The following is a 20,960-nucleotide window of genomic DNA, read 5'->3' as shown; positions in this document are numbered from 1 at the left end:
AGTGGGATAACATAGAACTAGTGTGAGCAAACATTTAAAGGTCGACATTGACTCAGTGGGCCGAAGGGCCTATTTCCATGCTCTATCTTTCAAACAATTCAATCTATTGCGATTCTCTGTGCGAGCAACTCAGTCAGTCCCATTTCCCAATTAGACCTGGCATTTATTTCCTCTTTAAGCATCTATCCAGTGACCTATGTACAGGATGAGTTGATCTGCTTCTGCTAAATTAATGCCACATGATAACTACCTACTGCATAAAAGAAAATCCCTCAGATCCCCCTCATTCTTGGGCAAATCACTTTAAATCTGTGTTCTTCACTCAATGAAAACACGTCCCCTTGGCCATAGTCGTTCATCATTCTTGAACCTGTATCAATTTTCTGCTCACAGGTGAACAACCCACAGATCTCCAGCCTATCCATGAAACTGATGCAGGTTGGCGCAGGGGTGGAGTTGCTGCCTTACAGTGTTTACATGCCAGATAGCGAGGTTCAATCCCGACTACCGGTGCTATCTGCATGAAATTTGTTAGTTCTCCCCCTTGACAGCGAGGGTTTTCTCCGAGATCTTCGGTTTCCTCCCACACTCCAAAGACCCACGGTTTTGTGGCTTGGAATACATGTAAATTGTCCCTAGTGTGTTACGATAGTGTTAATGTGCGGGGATCGCTGATCCAGTGGGCCAAAGGGCCTGTTTCCACGCTGTATCTCTAAACTAAAACTAAACTAAACAGAAGTCTCTCATTCCTGGGATTGAACAATTAAATTCTCCCCATCCCTTCTCAAGGTTTTTCACACCCTTCGTTGACTAGCGTAGTTTCCAAATATAGACAAGTACAAGAGAGAAAAAGGACTAGAATGATACGCAGAAAAGCTGAGAAAAAAGCATTAAACATTAACAGCATTAAATACAACTATTTGAGATCACACGTGTGGGAACTGATAGGTTCCGTGAATAAACTTTGGCACAGTAGCTTTTGAGATTTGAGGAAGAAAGCAATCGCATGTGAAAACAGAGAGAGAAGAAACTGCAGACGCTGGAAACTTGAGCAAAACGCAATGTGCTGGAGGAACTCAGCGGGTCAGGCAACGTCAGGGGCGGGAATGGACGGACAACGTTTTGGGTCCGGACCCTTTTTCAGACTGTAATCTTGAGCAAAACACATGGTGCTGGAGGAACTCAGCAGGTCGGGCAGCATCTGTGGAGCATCTTGACAGGGTCATCTGTCCAATCCCTCCACAGATACTCCCTGACGTGTGGAGTTCCTCCAGCACTTTGTGTTTTGCTCAAGATTCCAGTATCTGCAGTCTCTTGTGCCCAGGAACTATTGTAATTGGGGAAGGTGGACGAGATCTGCTCTATGATCTTTGGACTAGATAGATTCCTTCTTTCCAGAGATGCTGCCTGTCCCGCTGAGTTACTCCAGCATTCCATGTTTATTTTTGGACTAGATAGAATCTGTTCTTCTTTTGTCTTGCAAATTGTCTTACTTCTACGATGCCCCAACCCTTTCAGTGTAGATAAGCACAGCCATTCTGAATCTGTGAGATATTTTGATTTCCTTTGATAAACACACACACGTGCAGTAGGAGCTAACCTGCGTCTCTAGACTATAGACATACAGCGCGGATACAGGCCCTTCGGCCCACCGAGTCCGTGCTGACCGGCGATCACCCCGTACACTAGCACTACCCTACACACCAGGGGCAATTTACAATTTTATTGAAACCAATTAACCGACAATCCTGTACATGTTTGAAGCGTGGGAGGAAACCGGAGCACCTGAAGAAAACACATGAAGGTCACGGGGAGAATGTACAAACTCCATACACACAGCACCTATACTTAGGATTAAACCCGGGTCTCTGGCTGTGTAGGGCAACAACTCTACCGCTGCGCCATTGTGCTTTGCTTCAGCGAAGTGAAGTCAACAGAACTGTTTCACTCGTGAATCCTCTGCACAGAAATTTAAAGTAACATTAGAAATGAGTGGGAATTGAGGCCCACTCACGGTTGAACTATTCAACCTTGGAATCTGAGGCCAGTGCGGGAGCGATTGCCGGAGATTGGGTTGCAGTTTGCCCAGGTGGAGACCATTTGTTGTAGGGATTTATTCCTGTGCCTTTGTGTCCTGTTCAGCCTCTTTGCATTTTCTCCCTCTCTTGTTTCTAAAGAACCGCAGAAAGATCCCTTCAATTCAACAGGTTGGCGCTCGTTTTTTTTTTTTTTGCTTCCTTTCAAAATAAATGGCTCGCAAAGCTGGCACACAGCAGTGTTGCAGAAACAAAACCAGCGTGCAAACGGAGGAGGAAGAATAATTGTAGAACGATCTCCATCCTACACTCTTTCAATCCATGAAATGTATCGCCACTCTTATAGAGACCTGATCCTGCTATCAGTGGTAATGTAATCTGGTGAATTGATTTGCAAACCAGTTCTCTTGCTTGGCAAACAAGGACAAGCCGATTGAGAATGTCACGATTACAACATCTTTAACGTTTCCTCTGCCGCTCGAAATCATTGAATAAGTTCTGGTTTTTGGACATTTAGATTCTAAGTAACCAGTTTCTCCAACTTGCATCAGAAATGTACAGTTCTCTATGCATGGTCACCAATTAGAAGCGTTAACTGTTCCTCTTTCTGCCGATGCTTCTTGATCTGCTGAGTATTTTAAGGAAAGCATACTTTTATTTTCGATTGTTGGGACCCGCAGTTGTTTATAAATCAAGGAATTGGGCACCAGAGTGTGTTTGATGCTCTGTTTTACAACTCAGGCACAGTCTGATGTGCACGTTCCTGTCTGTGCATTGGTTCTTAGCATCCCACCTGCAATAAGGGTTGGCAAGTTCAAACCCGTCATTTAACCCCACAGCACACCACTGGTAAAAGGGGCAACTTGCGTGGGATTTCTCCAAGATCTTCGGTTTCCTCCCACACACCAAAGACATAGAGGTTTTGAAGGTTAATTGGCTTGGTATATGTAAAAATTGTACCGGGTATGTGTAGGGTAGTGTTAATATGTGGGGATCGCTGGTCGGCGCGGACCCGGTGGGCCGAAGGGCCTGTTTCCGCGCTGTATCTCTAAACTAAACTAAAGAAAGACCAGGCAGAATGTGAAACCAGATCCTCAAACGGTGGTAGTTGGCAAGTTAAAACCAGCCTTTTTAAATCCCTAAAGTATAATCCCTTCTCCAAACAACTCTTGCTTCTCCATCAGTGATTATCAATTAAAACTCAATCCATGTGTTGAAGCTTCTCCATGCCCTCACTCCCACTGCATTTCTGGAAGCTACTGCAGGCTCTGTGCTCCAGGACCTCTACATCCCTGCAGGCTCTGTGCTCCAGTGCATCCCTGCAGGTTCTGTGCTCCAGTGCATCCCTGCAGTTCTTGGCTCCAGTGCATCCCTGCAGGTTCTGTGCTCCAGTGCATCCCTGCAGTTCTTGGCTCCTGCCCATCTCCTGCTTCCTTTGGCTCACATCTGACGACCTGTAACTTCAGTCCTCTTGGCCCTCTCTTTGGAACCCGACAGCGAACTATTGACCTCAGAGCAGGTTTGCAGAGGTCAGGAACTCTTTAGAGATACAGCATGGAAACAGGCCGTTCGGCCCAATGAGTCCGCCAGCGATCACCCGTACACTAGAACCACCGTTCACACCAGGGATAATTCACAATTTTTAACAAAGCCGATTAACCTACAAACCTGCAAGTCTTTGGAGTGTGGGAGGAAACTGGAGCGCCCGGAGAAAACCCACGCAGTCATAGGGAGAACGTACAAACTCTGTACAGTCAGCACCCGTTGTCAGGATCGAACCCAGGACCCTGGCGCTGTAAGGCCACAGCTTTACCGCTGTGACACTGTGCTGTCTACACCTTCTGATTGGATAGCTGGATGACTATAGTTCTGTTAGGAACTGCTGGCTTTATTCAGTATCATTTATCCAAATATACGTCCATCACATTGAACATCAAAGATAGACACAAAATGCTGGAGTAACTCAGTGGATCAAGCAGCATCTCTGCAGAAAATGGATACATAATGTTTTGGGTCAGGACCCTTCTTCCAACTGAATCTGAAGAAGGGTCCCGACCCGAAACGTCACCCATCCATTTTCTCCAGAGGTGCTGCCTGACCCATTGAGTTACTCCAGCATTTTGTGCCGATCTTTGGTATAAACCAGCATCTGCAGTTCCTTTAAAAAAAATTATATTACACATCTTGATTGTAAAAAAAACGCCTTTTTTGATAATCATCTTAAATCAGAGATTTCCAGTTACCGCCCAATGCAACGGGCTTCTCTTAAGGAACGTTATTCATGATTTTGAATATCTCCAACTTAAGTCAACTTAATGTTTGTGTCTCTCAGAAAAACCTGTGAAGTCACAGTGAGATACAACATGGAAAGTTGTATTTTAGTATATTGATGTATTTCCTATAGTGCCCGAGCCAGAATTAAACATGGCCACCAGATGAGACAAATCCTCAACAAGAGTCATAAGTTTACAAGACACGGTGGCGCAGTGGTAAAGGTGCTGCCTTGCAACGCCTGCAGCGCCAGAGACCCGGGTTCGATCACGACTACGAGTGCTGTCTGTACAGTTTATACGTTCTCCCAGTGACCGCGTGGGTTTTCGCCGAGATCTTTGGTTTCCTCCCACATTCCAAAGATGTACAGGTTTGTAGGTTAATTGGCTTGGTATAAGTGTAAACTGTCCCTAGTGCATGTCGGATAGTGTTAATGTGCGGGGATCTTGGTGGGCCGAAGGGCCCGTTTGTCTCTCTAAGGGCCTCTGTCTCTCTAAACTCCCTCTGTCTCTCTAAACTAAACAAAAGAAAACATAGGAGCGGATTCGGCCCATTGCCTACTCCGCCATTCAATCATGGATGATCTATCTTTCCCTCTCAAACCCATTCTCTTGCCTTCTCCCCGTAGCCCCTGACATCCGGGTCACGCAGGTTGCTGCTACTTGTCACGTGTAAATAGCAGGTCTGCTCCCCAGATACATACCATCATGGCTTCCAGTACAGTGAGGTGTGGCATCAGCATGTCATCTTGCATGATGTAGCATGACATCTTTCTGAATGTTCGCAAGTCCCGTGGCTGCCCATTTACAAGGATCTGGCCTTTCATTCCTGTTTTCCTAAAAGAAGCACAAGTAAATCATAAAATAATTATTTTTTGACAAAGTATCGAATTATAACCAACCAAGGCCATTCGGCCCAACAGTCCGATGCTCACTCTCAATACACATCCCCTTATACACTTCACAGTGGCCTCTACTTAACTAGGTCTTTGATAGCAAGTACCATATTCCAACAAATATCGGGACTATTTTAATAACTGTCTTATCCTTATGAGCAACAGTTGTGGTCTCCTCATCTCTTATCCATTTGAAGCAGGAAATGTTCTACAATTGATAGATTCGCTATGATTCATCAGATTCCACAATTACCATTTCACCTTGGCCCAAACCTATAAAGGACCTTCGGGCCATGTGGCACAAGGACCGACATGCCACACGGCAGGACTGGTTCACCTGCTGCGGAACTGGGAATCGTGCCTGAAGAAGGAAGTGCCCAAGCCCGTGCCCGAGTTCCCCTCAGTGGCGTGGCCGTAAAGTTGCTGCCTTTCAGCGGCAGAGACCTGGCGGGTTCAATCCTGACTACGGGTGCTGTCTGTTCAGAGTTTGTACTTCTCCCTGTGACCACGTGGGTTTTCTTCAGGTGATCCAGTTTCCTTCCACACTCCAGAGATGTACAAGTTTTTAGGTTAATTGGCTTCAGTAAAATGAAAATTGTAAAGGGTGTAAACCCTGGTGTATAGGGTGACTGCTGGTTGGCGCAGGCTCTGTGGGACGAACGACCTGTTTCCATGCTGATTCTCTAATGTTTAAAGGAAAGCTGCCGATCCCGGCCCAGTGCTCGCTCCCAGGCATTGGAGAACCAGAGAGGAGGATGTGGAGGGGGTTGGCGATGGCAGACACAAGAACAAAGGGCTCATAAGAAGAATCAGGGCCATCAAAGTCGGCTGTGAGAGGGGCCCCCGGAGGAGAAGGGCCGAATGGTGGCCGGGCAAAGAGAGGAGCGGCGGACGGTTCACTGGATGATCTGGATGGAGGTGAAGGCTGCAATGGGCCTTTGTGGCCCAGCTACAGCTTGGTCATTAAACATGGCTCCGAACCTGGTGACTCTTGTGTACAGTCTCTTTCAACACACTGTACCTAATCTGGAATTGTGGTTATATCTACTAATAATTTACTTAACAGTGTGCAAAAAACATGTCACAAATGTTAATGGACCAAATCGTTTCTTTCTAGCAATGTTTTATGAGCTAAGATGCAGCAAATGAAGTTCACTAATGTTTTTTTATTGGTAAACAGTTAATCAGTGTAATGATGCAAGAATCAATAGCAATAAGTATTTGACACTCACCTGTACCCCGCTAAAATATTCATGAAGGTGGACTTCCCAGCGCCTGAAGGACCCATGATGCCAATTAGCTCCCGACTGCAGAACCTTCCGGATAGACATTTTAAAAGAGTCTTGTACCCTAAAAGACAAAGTTAAATAGTGCATGAAAATATGGGTTTAATTAGAAAAGATGACCCTTGGCAATTTAATGAAAAGGTACCGCAGATGCTGGTTTATACCAAAGGTGGACAGAAGATGCTAGAGTGACTCATTGGGTCAGGCAGCATCTTTGGAGAGAATGGATAAGTGACTGAAAAAGGGTCAGACTGAAGAACGTGAAAAATCACCCATCCATTTTCTCCAGAGATGCTGCCTGACCAGCGGAGTTAAGGGGCTGTCCCACAGCGGCGACCTAATTGGCGAGTTTAGAAGAGTTTAGGAGAGTTTGAAAAAATGTCATGTTGAAGACCTCCTTCAACTATGTAGAAGACCTCCTTCGACTATGTTGAAGACTAGCTTCGACTAGCTACGACTAACTTCGGGAAAATTGGACACCGGAAATCCTTCGACCTCCCTTCCACTACGATGAAGACTTTCTACCTTCGACTACCCTCGATTACCTACGAATAACATGCCGACCTGCTACAACCTTCTACGACCTACTTCGACTGAACTTACGAGTAAAAAATGTATAGATTTTTTCCATGGCGACCTTTTTTTAACTCGCGGGCATTTTTCAACATGTTGAAAAATACGCCGCGACCTAGCTGAGGCCTCGAGTACGCGGGGACTACTCTCGAGCATGAAGGAGAGTTACGAAGACCTCCTAGGACCTCGTGTCGACCATGCTGGTCGAGTATGAGTCGAGGGCAAACTCGCCAGAACTCGTGGATTAGTGCCGCAGTGGGACAAGCCCTTTACTCCAGCATTTTGTGTCGATCCTTGAAAATTAATTTAAATTCAGGATAGATGGAAGTCTTCTTATTATGTGCTGGACAGGCATAAAGATTAATTTAAATTGCCATAAAACTGTTAAAATAAAAACTACAAGAAGGCTGTGATTTGGGAGATAGAAGAATTATACCAATGCAGTTGACCTTGATCCATCCAATATAACAGTAAAGTACATTGTTATGGCAGGATATTTATCATCGTATGCGTGATAAATCTATGAATGTCTAATTGAATTACTGTTATGGCCGCGGATTTGCAAGTATCCAGCAACAAATGACATCCGAGCTTGAGCAAAAGAATAACATTTATTTTAAATTCCTCTGAGTCATTACTTCAATAAATGTGATGTTAAACAAGGTGAGATTTGAAGTGACTGGTTCGCCTGTTTCTGGTAATTGACGGGAATGAAGCCTCGCTGGCTGAGATGGTAACATTAATATCCAGACCCAGCATCAAAAGGAGCCAGCTGAGCTCCAAAGTTCCCCAACTGAGGCTCAATTGATTGTAAGTATTATTATTATTATCATTATCCTTTAGATTCAGGAGAGGTAAGCTTGCTGGATCATTATCTGGGAATCCAGAATTGCTCTGACATTACTATCCAGGAGGGTCATTTTACACTAGAACGTTTACGCTCCTTTGCTCAGCTTTAGATTTTAGACTTTAGAGTTACAGCGTGGAAACAGGCCCTTAGGTCCACTGAGTCCGAGCCAACCAGTGATCAGTTCATATGTTAGCACTATCCTACACACTAGGAACAATTTACAATTTTACCAAAGCCAATTAACCTCTAAACCTACATGCCTTTGAAGTTTGGGTGGAAACCGGAGCACCTGGAGAAGACCACGTGGTCACAGGGAGAATGTACAGATAGCACTCTTGGTCAGGATTGAGCTTGTGGTCTCTGGTGCTGTAAGACAGCAACACTACCATTGCGCCACTGTGCTGCCTCTTGAATTGAAATAAAACTAAGCCTTGAAACAAAAACCTTGGGACTCTGAAGCAAGGGAGTTGGTGATTAAACTAAAGGGACAGAATACACCCGGAGTGGGGGGACTGCCGTGAGGGAGGGGAAGGGGGAGAAGAACAAGGGGGAACTGGCGCGGTGGGGAGGGGGGGGAATTTGTAACTTTGTATGCACTCTTTATAGGCAACTATTTGCGTACATAGGCACGGTATGCAAGCTAGGTATTTCACTGTGACTTGTCACATGTAACAATAAAGTATTCAATCCAATTCAATTCAACACCGCAGGTTAAGCCACAAAGTTTTAATGAGTTCACATCCTTACTTCAGATATCTATATTACTAAAAGTCTGATCTTGACCACTTCCTGTTATTCTGTATATTGATTTTAGAAAAAAACGCTGCCACTTACAGCTGTGATTTTTGGCCATCTTACTCAGATTCCCCCTCCGCAGCGCAGGACAAGAGTATTTTTCACATTGATGAAAAATAAAAGTTATTAGTGTTTTAAAAATGTTGTGATTCCCTCTCCGGAACGCCACGCCCCTTCCAGAGGGACTATAAAACCCGGAAGTGTTGAGTGCCTCAGTCAGTCTCTGCAAGATGGGGGAGCGAGAGGGTCACGTCTCTCAGTCTGAGCTGTGAATGAGTCTGGAGTGACATGTAGGTCAGATAATATAAGGAAGGCAGATTTTATTTCCTGAACAAAATGGGTTTTAACAATATTTGGTAGAATTAAGGGATCATACATCAATGGTATAGGAGGTCACTTCAGGAACACCGGATGGAGTAGATGAGCTTAGAGGAGGTTCACGTGACCTTTGTCTCACCTGGAAGGATTGCTGGGGTCCCGGGATGGAGGCAAAGGAGGAGGTATAGGTACAGGTGTTACACCTCCTGCGGTTGCAGGGGAAAGTACCTGGGGAAGGGATGGTTTGGGAGGGAAAGAGTGAATGAACCATTGGGAGAGGCATTTTGTTTGGGTCACTGGAAGAGGCATCTAATAATTGTCACGAGCCAAGTGCCCTCTCAGCTGCAAAGAGCGAAAATATGTATTTATCATCTACGTAATTTAGAACTGCAATTTGTTGGAATATAAATATAGTTGATGTATTGTTCTAATTTAAAATGCAAAACAATAAAATTCCTTTCAGAAACCATTACATGAAGGGAAACGTTTTTAAGTAATATGATGGGAGGACATTTATCTCTAATTTACTGCCTCTTATATGTGAGGAGGCCACTAAATTAGTCGTTTGACAGACTGTGGTGCTGGAACAATGTAGAAGGGACAGAACACCCTACACCTGGCTACTGGTGGACATGATAAATGGGCAACTTTAACAAGTGTTCCATCACTTCACTCTAGACTTTAGAGAAACAGGCCCTTCGGCCCACCCGAGTCCACGACGACCAACAATCACCCCGTGCACTAACTCTATCCTGCACACTAGCGACAATTTAACAACATACCAAAGCCAATTAACCTACAAACCTGTACGACTTTAGAGCATGGGAGGAAACTGGAGCATCTGGAGAAAACCCACGCGGTCACGGGGAGAATGTACAAGCTCCATACAGACCGCACCCGTAGCTGGGATCAAACAGAGGCTCTCAGGTGCTGTAAGGCAGCAACTCTACTGCTGTGCCACCCATAAATCTATGTTGTATTTAGCTAGTCCCATTCTGATCATGTCTAATTTTTCTCTTCCTACTATTTGCAAACAGCTATCCTGTTCCGATACCTCAGCTGCTCGATACAATGTCCAGTTTTAGTCAGTTATGACATTCATAAGCACTTTCACGATCTCTGAGATAGGAAAGGGGCTGAAAGAAGTGGCAGGAACAGAGAGTTTCCAAAAGTGATCAATAAGCCTTGCCATATGATTTGAGTTGGGCCAATAGGCCTCGTTTTATGTTGTATGACTATGACTATTATAGTGTACAAAAACATGAGGGGAGTGGACTGGATGTATGCACAGATACTTTTTCCGCAGGTTTGGGAAACCAAGAACAGGGGGCAACCTTTTCCACACAGAGTGCGTTGGGTTTCTGGAATGACCTGCCAGAGAAAGTAGTTGAAATAGGTACAACAACAACATTTAAATGATAGACATAAAATGCTGGGTTAAATGCTGAAGAAGGGGCCCAACTTGAAACGCCTCCAGAGGTGTTACTGAGATGTTGAGCTACTTCAGAATTTTGTGTCTATCTTTGGTATAAACCAAATATAAATTAAGCCTCTGCAGTTTATTTTTACTGTAACATTTAAATGATAGTTGGACAGTTACATGGATAATAAAGGTTGGAGGGATACGGATCAAATACAGGCAAATGCTGGAAATAGCTATATTTAAGAGGGAGTTAGATGTGGCCCTGGTGGCTAAGGGGATCAGAGGGTATGGAGAGAAGGCAGGTACGGGATACTGAGTTGGATGATCAGCCATGATCATATTGAATGGCGGTGCAGGCTCGAAGGGCCGAATGGCCTACTCCTGCACCTAATTTCTATGTTTCTATGTTTCTAAATGGAATGAGCACAGATGGGAATCTTGGTCAGCATGGGCAAGTTGGGCCGAAGAGCCTGTTTCCAATCTGCATGAGTCTATGATGTCTAGAGTGTGTAGACTTCAAATGCTAACAGGGTGGGCATCAGGTATGGAACATGTTGTAGCCAGAGAGGTGGGGAAAACAATTAATGCTTCTAAAAGGTTGTTGGAAAACGTTAAAATCAAGTTGAAGATGAGATCTCCTTTCAACATCTCAACGAATGCAAAACCGAATGTTGATGCATTTCCAGGCCGAGAGTCAACAGCTGATTAACACGAGCTGGCAGGCTCTTTCATTAGCTCTTAGACACTGCTTTTCCTCACTCAAACGTATTTTAAACACTTCAATTAGATGCCAACAGCTAACAAAACCTCAGTTCAGGAGCAGATCTTGTTACACGATTAGCGTTGTGCGCGCGAGGAAGATGACATCATTGTGCAATGCTGGAAATAAAGCTGCAAACAATGACCAACTTTGCAGAAACTGATAACAGCAAATACCTCCCACCCCCTCCATAACCCCACCCGCCCACTCCCCACAACACTCCCTCCATAACCCCTTCCGCCCACTCCCCACAACACCCCCTCCATAACCCCTTCCGCCCACTCCCCACAACACCCCCTCCACACCACCCTACCCCCACTCCCCACAACACCCCCTCCACACCACCCTACCCCCACTCCCCACAACACCCCCTCCACACCACCCTACCCCCACTCCCCACAACACCCCCTCCACACCACCCTACCCCCACTCCCCACCCCCCCCTCCACACACCCTACCCCACAACAGTCACCCCCCCCTCCACAACCACCCCACCCCCAACCACACCCCCCCCCACACCACCCTACCCCCACTCCCCACAACACCCCCTCCACACCACCCTACCCCCACTCCCCACAACACCCCCTCCATAACCCCATCCGCCCACTGTCCACAACACCCCCTCCACGACCACCTACCCCCACTCCACACAACACCCCCTACACTAACCAACCCACCCTCCCCTCCCAACAACACCTCCTCCACCCACCCTAACCCCCCATCCCCACACCCCCCTCCCACACCACCCTAACGTACCCCCACTCCCACATAACACCCCTCCACACACCCTACCCCCATTCCCCCACAACACCCCCCGCCACACCACCCTACCCCACTCCCCCCAACACCCCCATCCCCCCCCCACACTCTCTCACCCCCCCCCCACACTCTCCAACCCACCCCCCCACACTCACCACACCCCCCCACACTCTCCACCCCACCCCCCCACACACTCTCCCCCACCCACACTCTCCACCCCCCTCCCAACACTCTCCACCACCCCCCCCCACCCCCAACACTTTCCAAAGACATACAGGTTTGCAGATAAATTGGCTTCCATAAATTGTCCCCAGTGTGTAAGATAGTGCTAGTGTAAGGGATGATCACTGGTTAGCATGGACTCGGTGGGCCGAAGGGCCTGTTTCCCCGCTGTATCTCTAAAGTCTGAAATCTAAAGAGTGCGGTCTGTGTGGTATGCACGCTTTTACTTTGACCATGTGGGTCAATTTTAGGTGCCCCAGTTACCTCCCACATCCCAAAGACATGTGTATCGGAAGTTGAAATTGCTGTTGCAAAATTGCCCCAAGGGTGCTCGTGAGGGAATGAATCTGGGGGGAACTAATTGAAAGATAGGAGAGAATAATCTAAGGTTAGTGTAAATGAGTGGTTGATGGTCCCCTGCGGACTTTGTGCCCAAAATCTATGAATATTGTGCCATTAAATGTTTTGCAGGGTGAATGGATTACTCATATTTTAGTTTGTGCTATCATTTTATTTCCATCATGTTGTCTATGGCCCCATATTCCATAAATACTCTCGATTCAAATACATTGCCCTGACACAATGTAATTACAAATAGTCTTCCTGAGACAATCCTTCTAGTGGGCGACAGTATAGATTCCAGAAGATTGATGGTGAGGAGGTGTGGTATGATTCATGATACAGTATAAATGTATAAGCGTACTGCACACCAATTAGTACAATGCCCTGCTGGGCTAAATGCTTCACCCTTTGCACAACGCACGCTGGTCTGACCTGGAAAATGTGTTCTGCTGAATTCACAGCAGTGCAAAAAAGATGCCCACTAAATAGAAAATACACCAGTGTTCAGATATCGTGCAGTGACAGAAGAAGGTGGTACTGTCATATGAGGTAAGATTGAAAAGACTAGGCTTGTATTCACTGGAGTTTAGAAGGATGAGGGGGAATCTTATAGAAACATATAACATTATAAAAGGACTGGACAAGCTAGATGCAGGAAAAATGTTCCCAATGTGGGGCGAGTCCAGAAGCAGGGGCCACAGTCTTAGAATAAAGGGGAGGTCATTTAAGACTGAGGTGAGAAAAAACTTTTTCACCCAAAGAGTTGGGAATTTATGGAATTCCCTGCCACAGAGGGTAGTGGAGGCCAAGTTACTGGATGGATTTAAGAGAGAGTTACATAGAGCTCTAGGGGCTAGTGGAGTCGAGGGATATGGGGAGAAAGCAGGCACGGGTTATTGATAGGGGACGATCAGCCATGATCACAATGAATGGCGGTGCTGGCTCGAAGGGCCGAATGGCCTCCTCCTGCACCCATTTTCTATGTTTCTATGTTACTGTTCTCATAGAAACATAGAAACATAGAAATTAGGTGCAGGAGTAGGCCATTCGGCCCTTCGAGCCTGCACCGCCATTCAATATGATCATGGCTGATCATCGAACTCAGTATCCCGTACCTGCCTTCTCTCCATACCCTCTGATCCCCTTAGCCACCAGGGCCACATCTAACTCCCTCTTAAATATAGCCAATGAACTGGCCTCGACTACCCTCTGTGGCAGGGAGTTCCAGAGATTCACCACTCTCTGTGTGAAAAAAGTTCTTCTCATCTCGGTTTTAAAGGATTTCCCCCTTATCCTTGATCATCAGACCTAATCTTCCAAATTGTGAGAAGGATGAGGGGTGTGGACTTCAAAAATAATTATCAGATGTTCGTTGCATCTTGTGAAGTTTCTTATCCCCATCGCTGTCCCAGTAAATCTCCACGCCCTTTTCAGTATAAGGTCATAGGTGATAGGAGTAGAATTAGGCCATTCGACCCATCTAGTCTACTCCGCCATTCAATCATGGCTGATCTACCTTTCCCTCTCAAACCCATTCTCCTGCCTTCTCCCCATAACCCCTGACATCAGTACTAATCTAGAATCTATCAATTCCCACCTCAAAAATATCTATTGACCTGGCCTCCACAGCCTTCAGTGGCAACGAATTCCACAATATCGATTTGGCATCTGTTACTGGATGCGGGGCTTAAATCCAATTATTTTAAAACATTTAAGAGGCAATTGAACACACAGTTGGAGAGAGCAGTAGAAACAAGGAACTGCAGGTAATGGTTTACAAAAAAAAGACACAAAGTGGTGGAGTAACTCAGCTAGTCAGAGAACATCTCCAGAGAACATGGATAGGCCTCGTTTTGGGTCGAGGCCCTTCTTCAGGCTGGTTGTAGTAGGACAGGAAAAGTTGGAAGAGAAGTGGGGGTGGGCCAAAAAATCTTGGATAGCAACAGGGAAAATGGGGAGATGTCTCTATGGGGTGAAACCATGATGATTAAAAAATAACACAATGTGCTGGTGTAACTTAGCAGGTCAGGCAGCATCTCTGGAGAACATGGATAAGTGCCGCTGCATGTTGGGTTAAGACTGTTCAGACAGTTAAAGAGTTTTTCAAAAGAGCTTGCACAGGGACAATAGGCTAAATGGCCTACATCTGTGCTGTAATATATACAATGGTAAAGATCATTTGACATCAAACGGTTTTGATGGTATCCTGGGCCAGTGACTTACACAAAATAAGCTCAAGATATTGCACTGGGAATTATTAGCGTGGAACAGATTCCTCAACATGACTGAAGCTCTTACATGAATGGGACAGTCATTAGTACTTGTATGGAAACATAATAAGGTGGTCACGCCGAGATGGGCTGTGATTTACTGTATGTGTCACACATTTATTCTTGCCCCTGCTTGAGTGTTCAAGATACATCTGAAAATAAAGTTACAAAACACTCTTGTTTGAGCTGATCCCTGACAACGTGGTCTCATTATATCTTTTCTATTGGTTTGATCCGTCTTCTCTTTCTTTCCCCATATATCATGACAACATCACTTCTGGCATTCAAGTGCTTAATCTTGCATCTCTGTCCCGTGCAATGACACAAAGAATTGGCACCTTTACATTTACTGTAGCACAGCTGTGGCAGGGTCTGAATGCAATCACCTCCTACAAGGCAAAACCAGGAGGCAGCTCGAATGCCGGTGTAACATCACTCCCTGACGAGCTCAATGCATTTTACGCACGCTTTGACAGGGAGAATACTGATGTGCCTTCCCGATCCCCCATTCGCTGCGATGGCATTTCAGTCTCAGTCACAGAGGCCGATGTCAGGAAATCCTTCAGAGGGGTGAACCCCCGAAAAGCACCTGGTCCTGATGGTATACCCGGCCGTGTTCTAAAAACCTGTGCGGACCAACTGGCGGGAGTTTTTACGGACATTTTCAATCTCTCACTTCTGAGGTCTGAGGTCCCCACCTGCTTTAAAAGGGCATCAATTATACCGGTGCCCAAGAAGAGTAAGGTGACATGCCTCAATGACTATCGACCAGTGGCACTAACGGCGGTGGTGATGAAGTGCTTTGAGAGGTTGATCATGGAGCAAATCAACTCCTACATCGACAAAAACCTGGACCCACTGCAGTTCGCGTACCGCCACAACAGATCAACGGTGGATGCGATCTCGCTGGCCCTCCACTCCGCACTGGACCACTTGGACAACAAAAACTCATATGTCAGGCTGTTATTCATTGATTACAGCTCGGCATTTAACACAATCATCCCCTCCAAACTGGTTACCAAACTCGCAGAACTGGGTCTCTGCGCATCCCTCTGCAACTGGATCCTCGACTTCCTCGTCCACAGACCACAGTCTGTTCGTATTGGTGGAAATGTGTCAGCCTCAATAACAATCAGCACGGGAGCACCTCAAGGCTGCGTGCTCAGCCCCCTGCTGTACTCACTCTATACCCATGACTGCGTAGCGAACCACAGTGCGAACTCCATCATCAAGTTCGCTGACGACACCACTATTGTGGGGCGTATCACTGATGGGGATGAGTCAGAGTACAGAAGAGAGATCGAGCAACTGTCCATATGGTGCCAGCGCAATAACCTGGCCCTCAACACCAGCAAAACCAAGGAACTGATTGTGGACTTTGGAAGGAGTAGGAGGGGGACCCACAGCCCCATTTATATCAACGGGTCGATGGTTGAAAGGGTCAAGAGCTTCAAATTCCTGGGCGTGCACATCTCTGAAGATCTTTCCTGGTCCGAGAACACTAATGCAATCATCAAAAAAGCACATCAGCGCCTCTACTTCCTGAGAAGATTACGGAGAGTCGGATTGTCAAGGAAGACTCTCTCTAATTTCTACAGGTGCACAGTCGAGAGCATGCTGACCGGTTGCATCGTGGCTTGGTTCGGCAATTTGAGCGCCCTGGAAAGGAAAAGACTACAAAAAGTAGTAAACACTGCCCAGTCCATCATCGGCTCTGACCTTCCTTCCATCGAGGGGATCTATCGCAGTCGCTGCCTCAAAAAGGCTGGCAGTATCATGAAAGACCCACACCATCCGGGCCACACACTCATCTCCCTGCTACCTTCAGGTAGAAGGTACAGGAGCCTGAAGACTGCAACAACCAGGTTCAGGAATAGTTACTTCCCCTCAGCCATCAGGCTATTAAACCTGGCTCGGACAAAACTCTGATTATTACCCACCACTTTCTGTTATTTGCACTATCAGTTTATTTATTCATGTGTGTATATATTTATATCATGGTATATGGACACATTTATCTGTTTTGTAGTAAATGCCTACTATTTTCTGTGTGCTTAAGCAAAGCAAGAATTTCATTGTCCTATACAGGGACACATGACAATAAACTAACTTGAACTTGAACTTGAACTTGAAGTAGGCCATTCGGCCTATTGTCCCTGTACAAGCTCTTTGGAAAGACTCCGCAACAGTCCTACTGCTCTTATCATGACAACATTTTTAACTGGCTTGACAGTCTCGATGCATTGAAGGCGTGTCACTGGGTTAAATACTCTAGAACTAGGAGGCACCTTTTCAGAATTAAGGATAGGCCATTTCAGACTGTTTGAGATGAGGAGGAATTCTTCCCCCTCTGTTTGGTGAACATTTGGAATTTGGGTTGCAACAGCTCAGTTGCTGCATCATTTCAAAGCAGAGATCGATAGTTTAGTTTTAGTTTAGAGATACAGCGCGGAAATAGGCCCTTCAGCCCACCGGGTCCGCGCCGACCAACGATCCCCGCACATTAACACTATCCAACACACACACAATATACTAGGGACAATTTTTTACATTTACCAAGCCAATTAACCTGTACAAACCTATACGTCTTTGGAGTGTGGGAGAAAACTGAAGATCTCGGAGAGAACCCATGCAGGTTACGGGGAGAACGTACAGACAGCACCCGTAGTCGGGATCGAACCGGGGTCTCCGGCGTGGCATTCGCTGTAAGGCAGCAACTCTACCGCTGCGCCACCGTGCCGCCCTAACGTTTTCTGGTCGTCAAAGGATACACAGACGGTGCTGGAAAATGGCATTCAGGCAAGAGATCGGCCACAAATGGGACACGTGATGGCTCCTCCTTCTCCGACAGTCTAACGCCGTGAATGGAAAGGGCAGCTTTGGATAACATTCCCCTGGCCCGATTGCAGTCCATTCACAGTTTAACGGGATTAACACTTAATAGAGCTTGTCAGAAATGGGAGGATTTAATGCCTCAAAGCATGAAACATGGGCCAAAATTAACCAGTAAAAGAAAAAGATAATTTAACCTATTAATTATTCAGTAAAACTGAAACGAAGACAAATATGTGCCTGCCAGTACAACAGGCTTTATATAGAAAAGCTGGCCTATCAACAAGTCCAAACTGGTTCTTTAGGGATGAAATATTAATTTTCTCATCCATTTATGTAATTAGGAACAAGATTAAAATTTTACACTTGCCAGAAAAAAAGGTAATTGCACCATCCGAGGTAGCCACAGTTCACATGCTGTTTTGGACAATGCGGCATGATTGAATTTGTATTGGATGTCAGTGGGCGGCAAACAGGCTTATCTCCAAGTCAGAAGATTTAAATCTTGCTCCATATTCTCAAGGACATGAAGTCTAAGTTGACACTCTGATGCAATCCTAAAGCCCCTGTCCCACTTAGGAAACCTGAACAGAAACCTCTGGATACTTTGCGCCCCACCCAAGGTTTCCGTGCGTTTCCCGGAGGTTTTTGTCAGTCTCCCTACCTGCTTCCACTACCTGCAACCGCCGGCAACCACCTGCAACCTCCGGGAACCGCACGGAAACCTTGGGTGGGGCTCAAAGTCTCCAGAGGTTTCCGTTCAGGTTTCCAAAGTGGGACAGGGGCCTAAGGCACTGCTACCTTGTTGGAGTTGCCATTACTTCGCCAAGTGGCTCAGTTGAGATTCACTCCACAGTCAACTTGTACACTCTAAAATCCCAGCGTAAGAAAGATCCAATAATTTTTTCAGAAACAAGGAATTGCAGATACTGGTTTACCTAATAGGACACAAAGCAGTGGAGCTTCTAAGCGTGCCAGGCAGCATCTCTGGAGAACATGGAATGGTGACATGTCTGGCCAGACTTTTCTTCAGACTGAGCAGCAGGAATCACAGAGGGGAGCAGTGAGAGAGGGTCTCACAGAACAGGGTGGCATAGTGATGCAATTGTAGAGTTGCTGCCTTACAGCGCCAGACACCCGGGTTAGATCCTGACTACGGGTGCTGTCTGCACGGAGTTCGTACGTTCTCCCCGAGATCGCATGGGTTTACTCCGGGTGCTCCAGTTTCGTCCCACACTCCTAAGGCATACAGGTTTGTAGGTTAATTAGCTTCGGTAATTGTTCCTAGTGTGCAGGAAAGTGCTAGTGTACGGGCGATCACCGGCCGGTGCGGACGCGGTGGGCCGAAGGGGTATGTTTCCGCGCTGTATTCTCTAAAGTAAAGTCTATAGAACTGTTCCCTTGAAGAGAGTTTGCAGTGGTGCAGTAAAATGGTAAAACAAGGAACTGCAGATGCTGGTTTAAAAAAAAAAAGACACAAAGTGCTGGAGCAACTCAGTAGGTTGGCCAGCATCTCTGGAGATCATGGATAGGTAATGTTTTGGGTTGAGACCCTTCTGCAGAGGGATGTAACATTGATTGAGTGATAAATATTGAGCTGCCTAAACCAAGTGGAGATTCACTCCTGATAGTTTTCAGCAATAATGTTTAATGAGGCGATTGCTGTACTTCCAATTTGCTCAGTCGACAGAGTCTCTGGCCAGCTTCATGTTCGTCAACGGGAAGCCCTGCGATCGACCCCTCCCTGCCTGCTGATCATATGCAATGCTTGGTCATCCCAGGCAATTGACCGTGAAACCCTTGCAGCAAACATGATGGCTGCAAACTATCAGTGGGACAGGAGTCAGGTGGGGCAACCCAATATTGACCCCGCAATCAATGTTACAAGACCAATGTATTGAATTATTTAGTATGTCAATTTACTATTAGTTTAATAGTATTGAATTAGTTTAGTTTAGTTTGGTTTAGTTAAACAGTGTGGAAAGGTCCCTTTGGCCCACCGAGTCCGCGCCGACCAATGGTGAACATTTGGAATTTGGGTTGCAACAGCTCAGTTGTTGCGTCAACTCAAAGCAGAGATCAATAGTTTAGTTTAGTTTTAGTTTAGAGATACAGCGCGGAAACAGGCCCTTCGGCCCACCGGGTCCGCGCCGACCAACGATCCCCGCACATTGACACTATTCTACAACACACAACACACTAGGGATAATTCTTACATTTACCAAGCCAATTAACCTACAAATCTGTACGTCTTTGGAGTGTGGGAGGAAACCGAAGATCTCGGAGAAAACCCACGCAGGTCACGGGGAGAATGAGCACCCGTTGTCGGGATCGAACCCGGGTCTCCGGCGCGGCATTCGCTGTAAGGCAGCAATTTCCCTAATCATTTCCCAGATTCACTAATAGATCAAGACAATCCTGACTCTAGCCAGTTGTGTAGGCTGTGATCATGGCTTTAAAGACAGTTGAATTAGCAGATTCAACAACGCCACTTGTCATTTTGTATGCTTACCCTGACTGAAAATAATTAACTCACCAGAGCAAAAACTTTGTGGGTGAGAACCACGGGCTAAGGTCCTCCCGCTGCAAAGGAATATCGCTCCAGAGGACCACATGAATGGCAATGATGTGTAGGAAGGAACTGCAGGTGTTGGTTTACACCAAAGATAGACACTAAATGCTGGAGTAACTCAGCGGGACAGGCAGCATCTCTGGAGAGAAGGAATGGGTGACGTTTCGGGTCTAAAGAAGGGTCTGACCCAAAATGAAACCCATTCCTTCTCTCCATGGTGGCAATGTTGCAGTGTAAGGGAAAAGGGAGATGCTAACAATACTGACCATGTTTAATATATAGACACTGGGAAAGATTTTTTGCATGGTTTTTGTTTTGAATTCTGGTATTGTATCACAGCACCAGAGAGCCGGGCTCAATCCTGACCTCGGGTGCTGTCTGTGTGGAATTTGCACGTTCTTCCCGCGAACCACTTGGCTCCCTTCACGTGCTCCGGTTTGCTCCCCCATCCAAAAGACGTACAGGTTTGTGGGTTTCAATGGCTTCTGTGAAAAGAAATGCCCCTAGTGCGCTGGGAATGGAATGAGAAAGTGGGATAACACAGAACCAGTGTGAATAGTTGATCGACTGTCGACATGATCTTGTGGGCTGAAGTGCCTGTCCCCATGCTGCATCTCTAACTAAACTCATCATAAACTGTTGACGCAGACCAAGACCTTCCCATCTGACAAGACTGATGCCTCATCCTATATTGCATGTAGCTCCATTCAATCACTGAGGCATCATTTTTATTCTGAGACGCAAGGGACTGGACCA

The 20,960-nt window shown here is 46.1% G+C and overlaps 1 protein-coding gene across 2 annotated transcripts in view; it reads right to left on the bottom strand.

Annotated features, from left to right (window-relative positions):
• Positions 1 to 20,960, bottom strand: part of abcg4 (ATP binding cassette subfamily G member 4) — a 107,619-nt gene that overhangs the window by 26,284 nt on the left and 60,375 nt on the right. For both annotated transcript variants that reach the window (XM_033049562.1, XM_033049563.1), the window contains exons 3-4: positions 6,435 to 6,552; positions 5,011 to 5,143 (exon numbers count right to left, since the gene is read on the bottom strand). In XM_033049562.1, the coding sequence (XP_032905453.1) occupies positions 5,011 to 5,143; positions 6,435 to 6,552 (251 nt within the window). The remainder of the gene's footprint in view (positions 1 to 5,010; positions 5,144 to 6,434; positions 6,553 to 20,960) is intronic.

This window comes from Amblyraja radiata, chromosome 33, assembly GCF_010909765.2.
Source record: "Amblyraja radiata isolate CabotCenter1 chromosome 33, sAmbRad1.1.pri, whole genome shotgun sequence".
NCBI lineage: Eukaryota > Metazoa > Chordata > Chondrichthyes > Rajiformes > Rajidae > Amblyraja > Amblyraja radiata.
The sequence above is the reverse complement of the archived record's forward strand: the minus strand, read 5'-3'. Positions and strand labels throughout refer to the sequence as shown.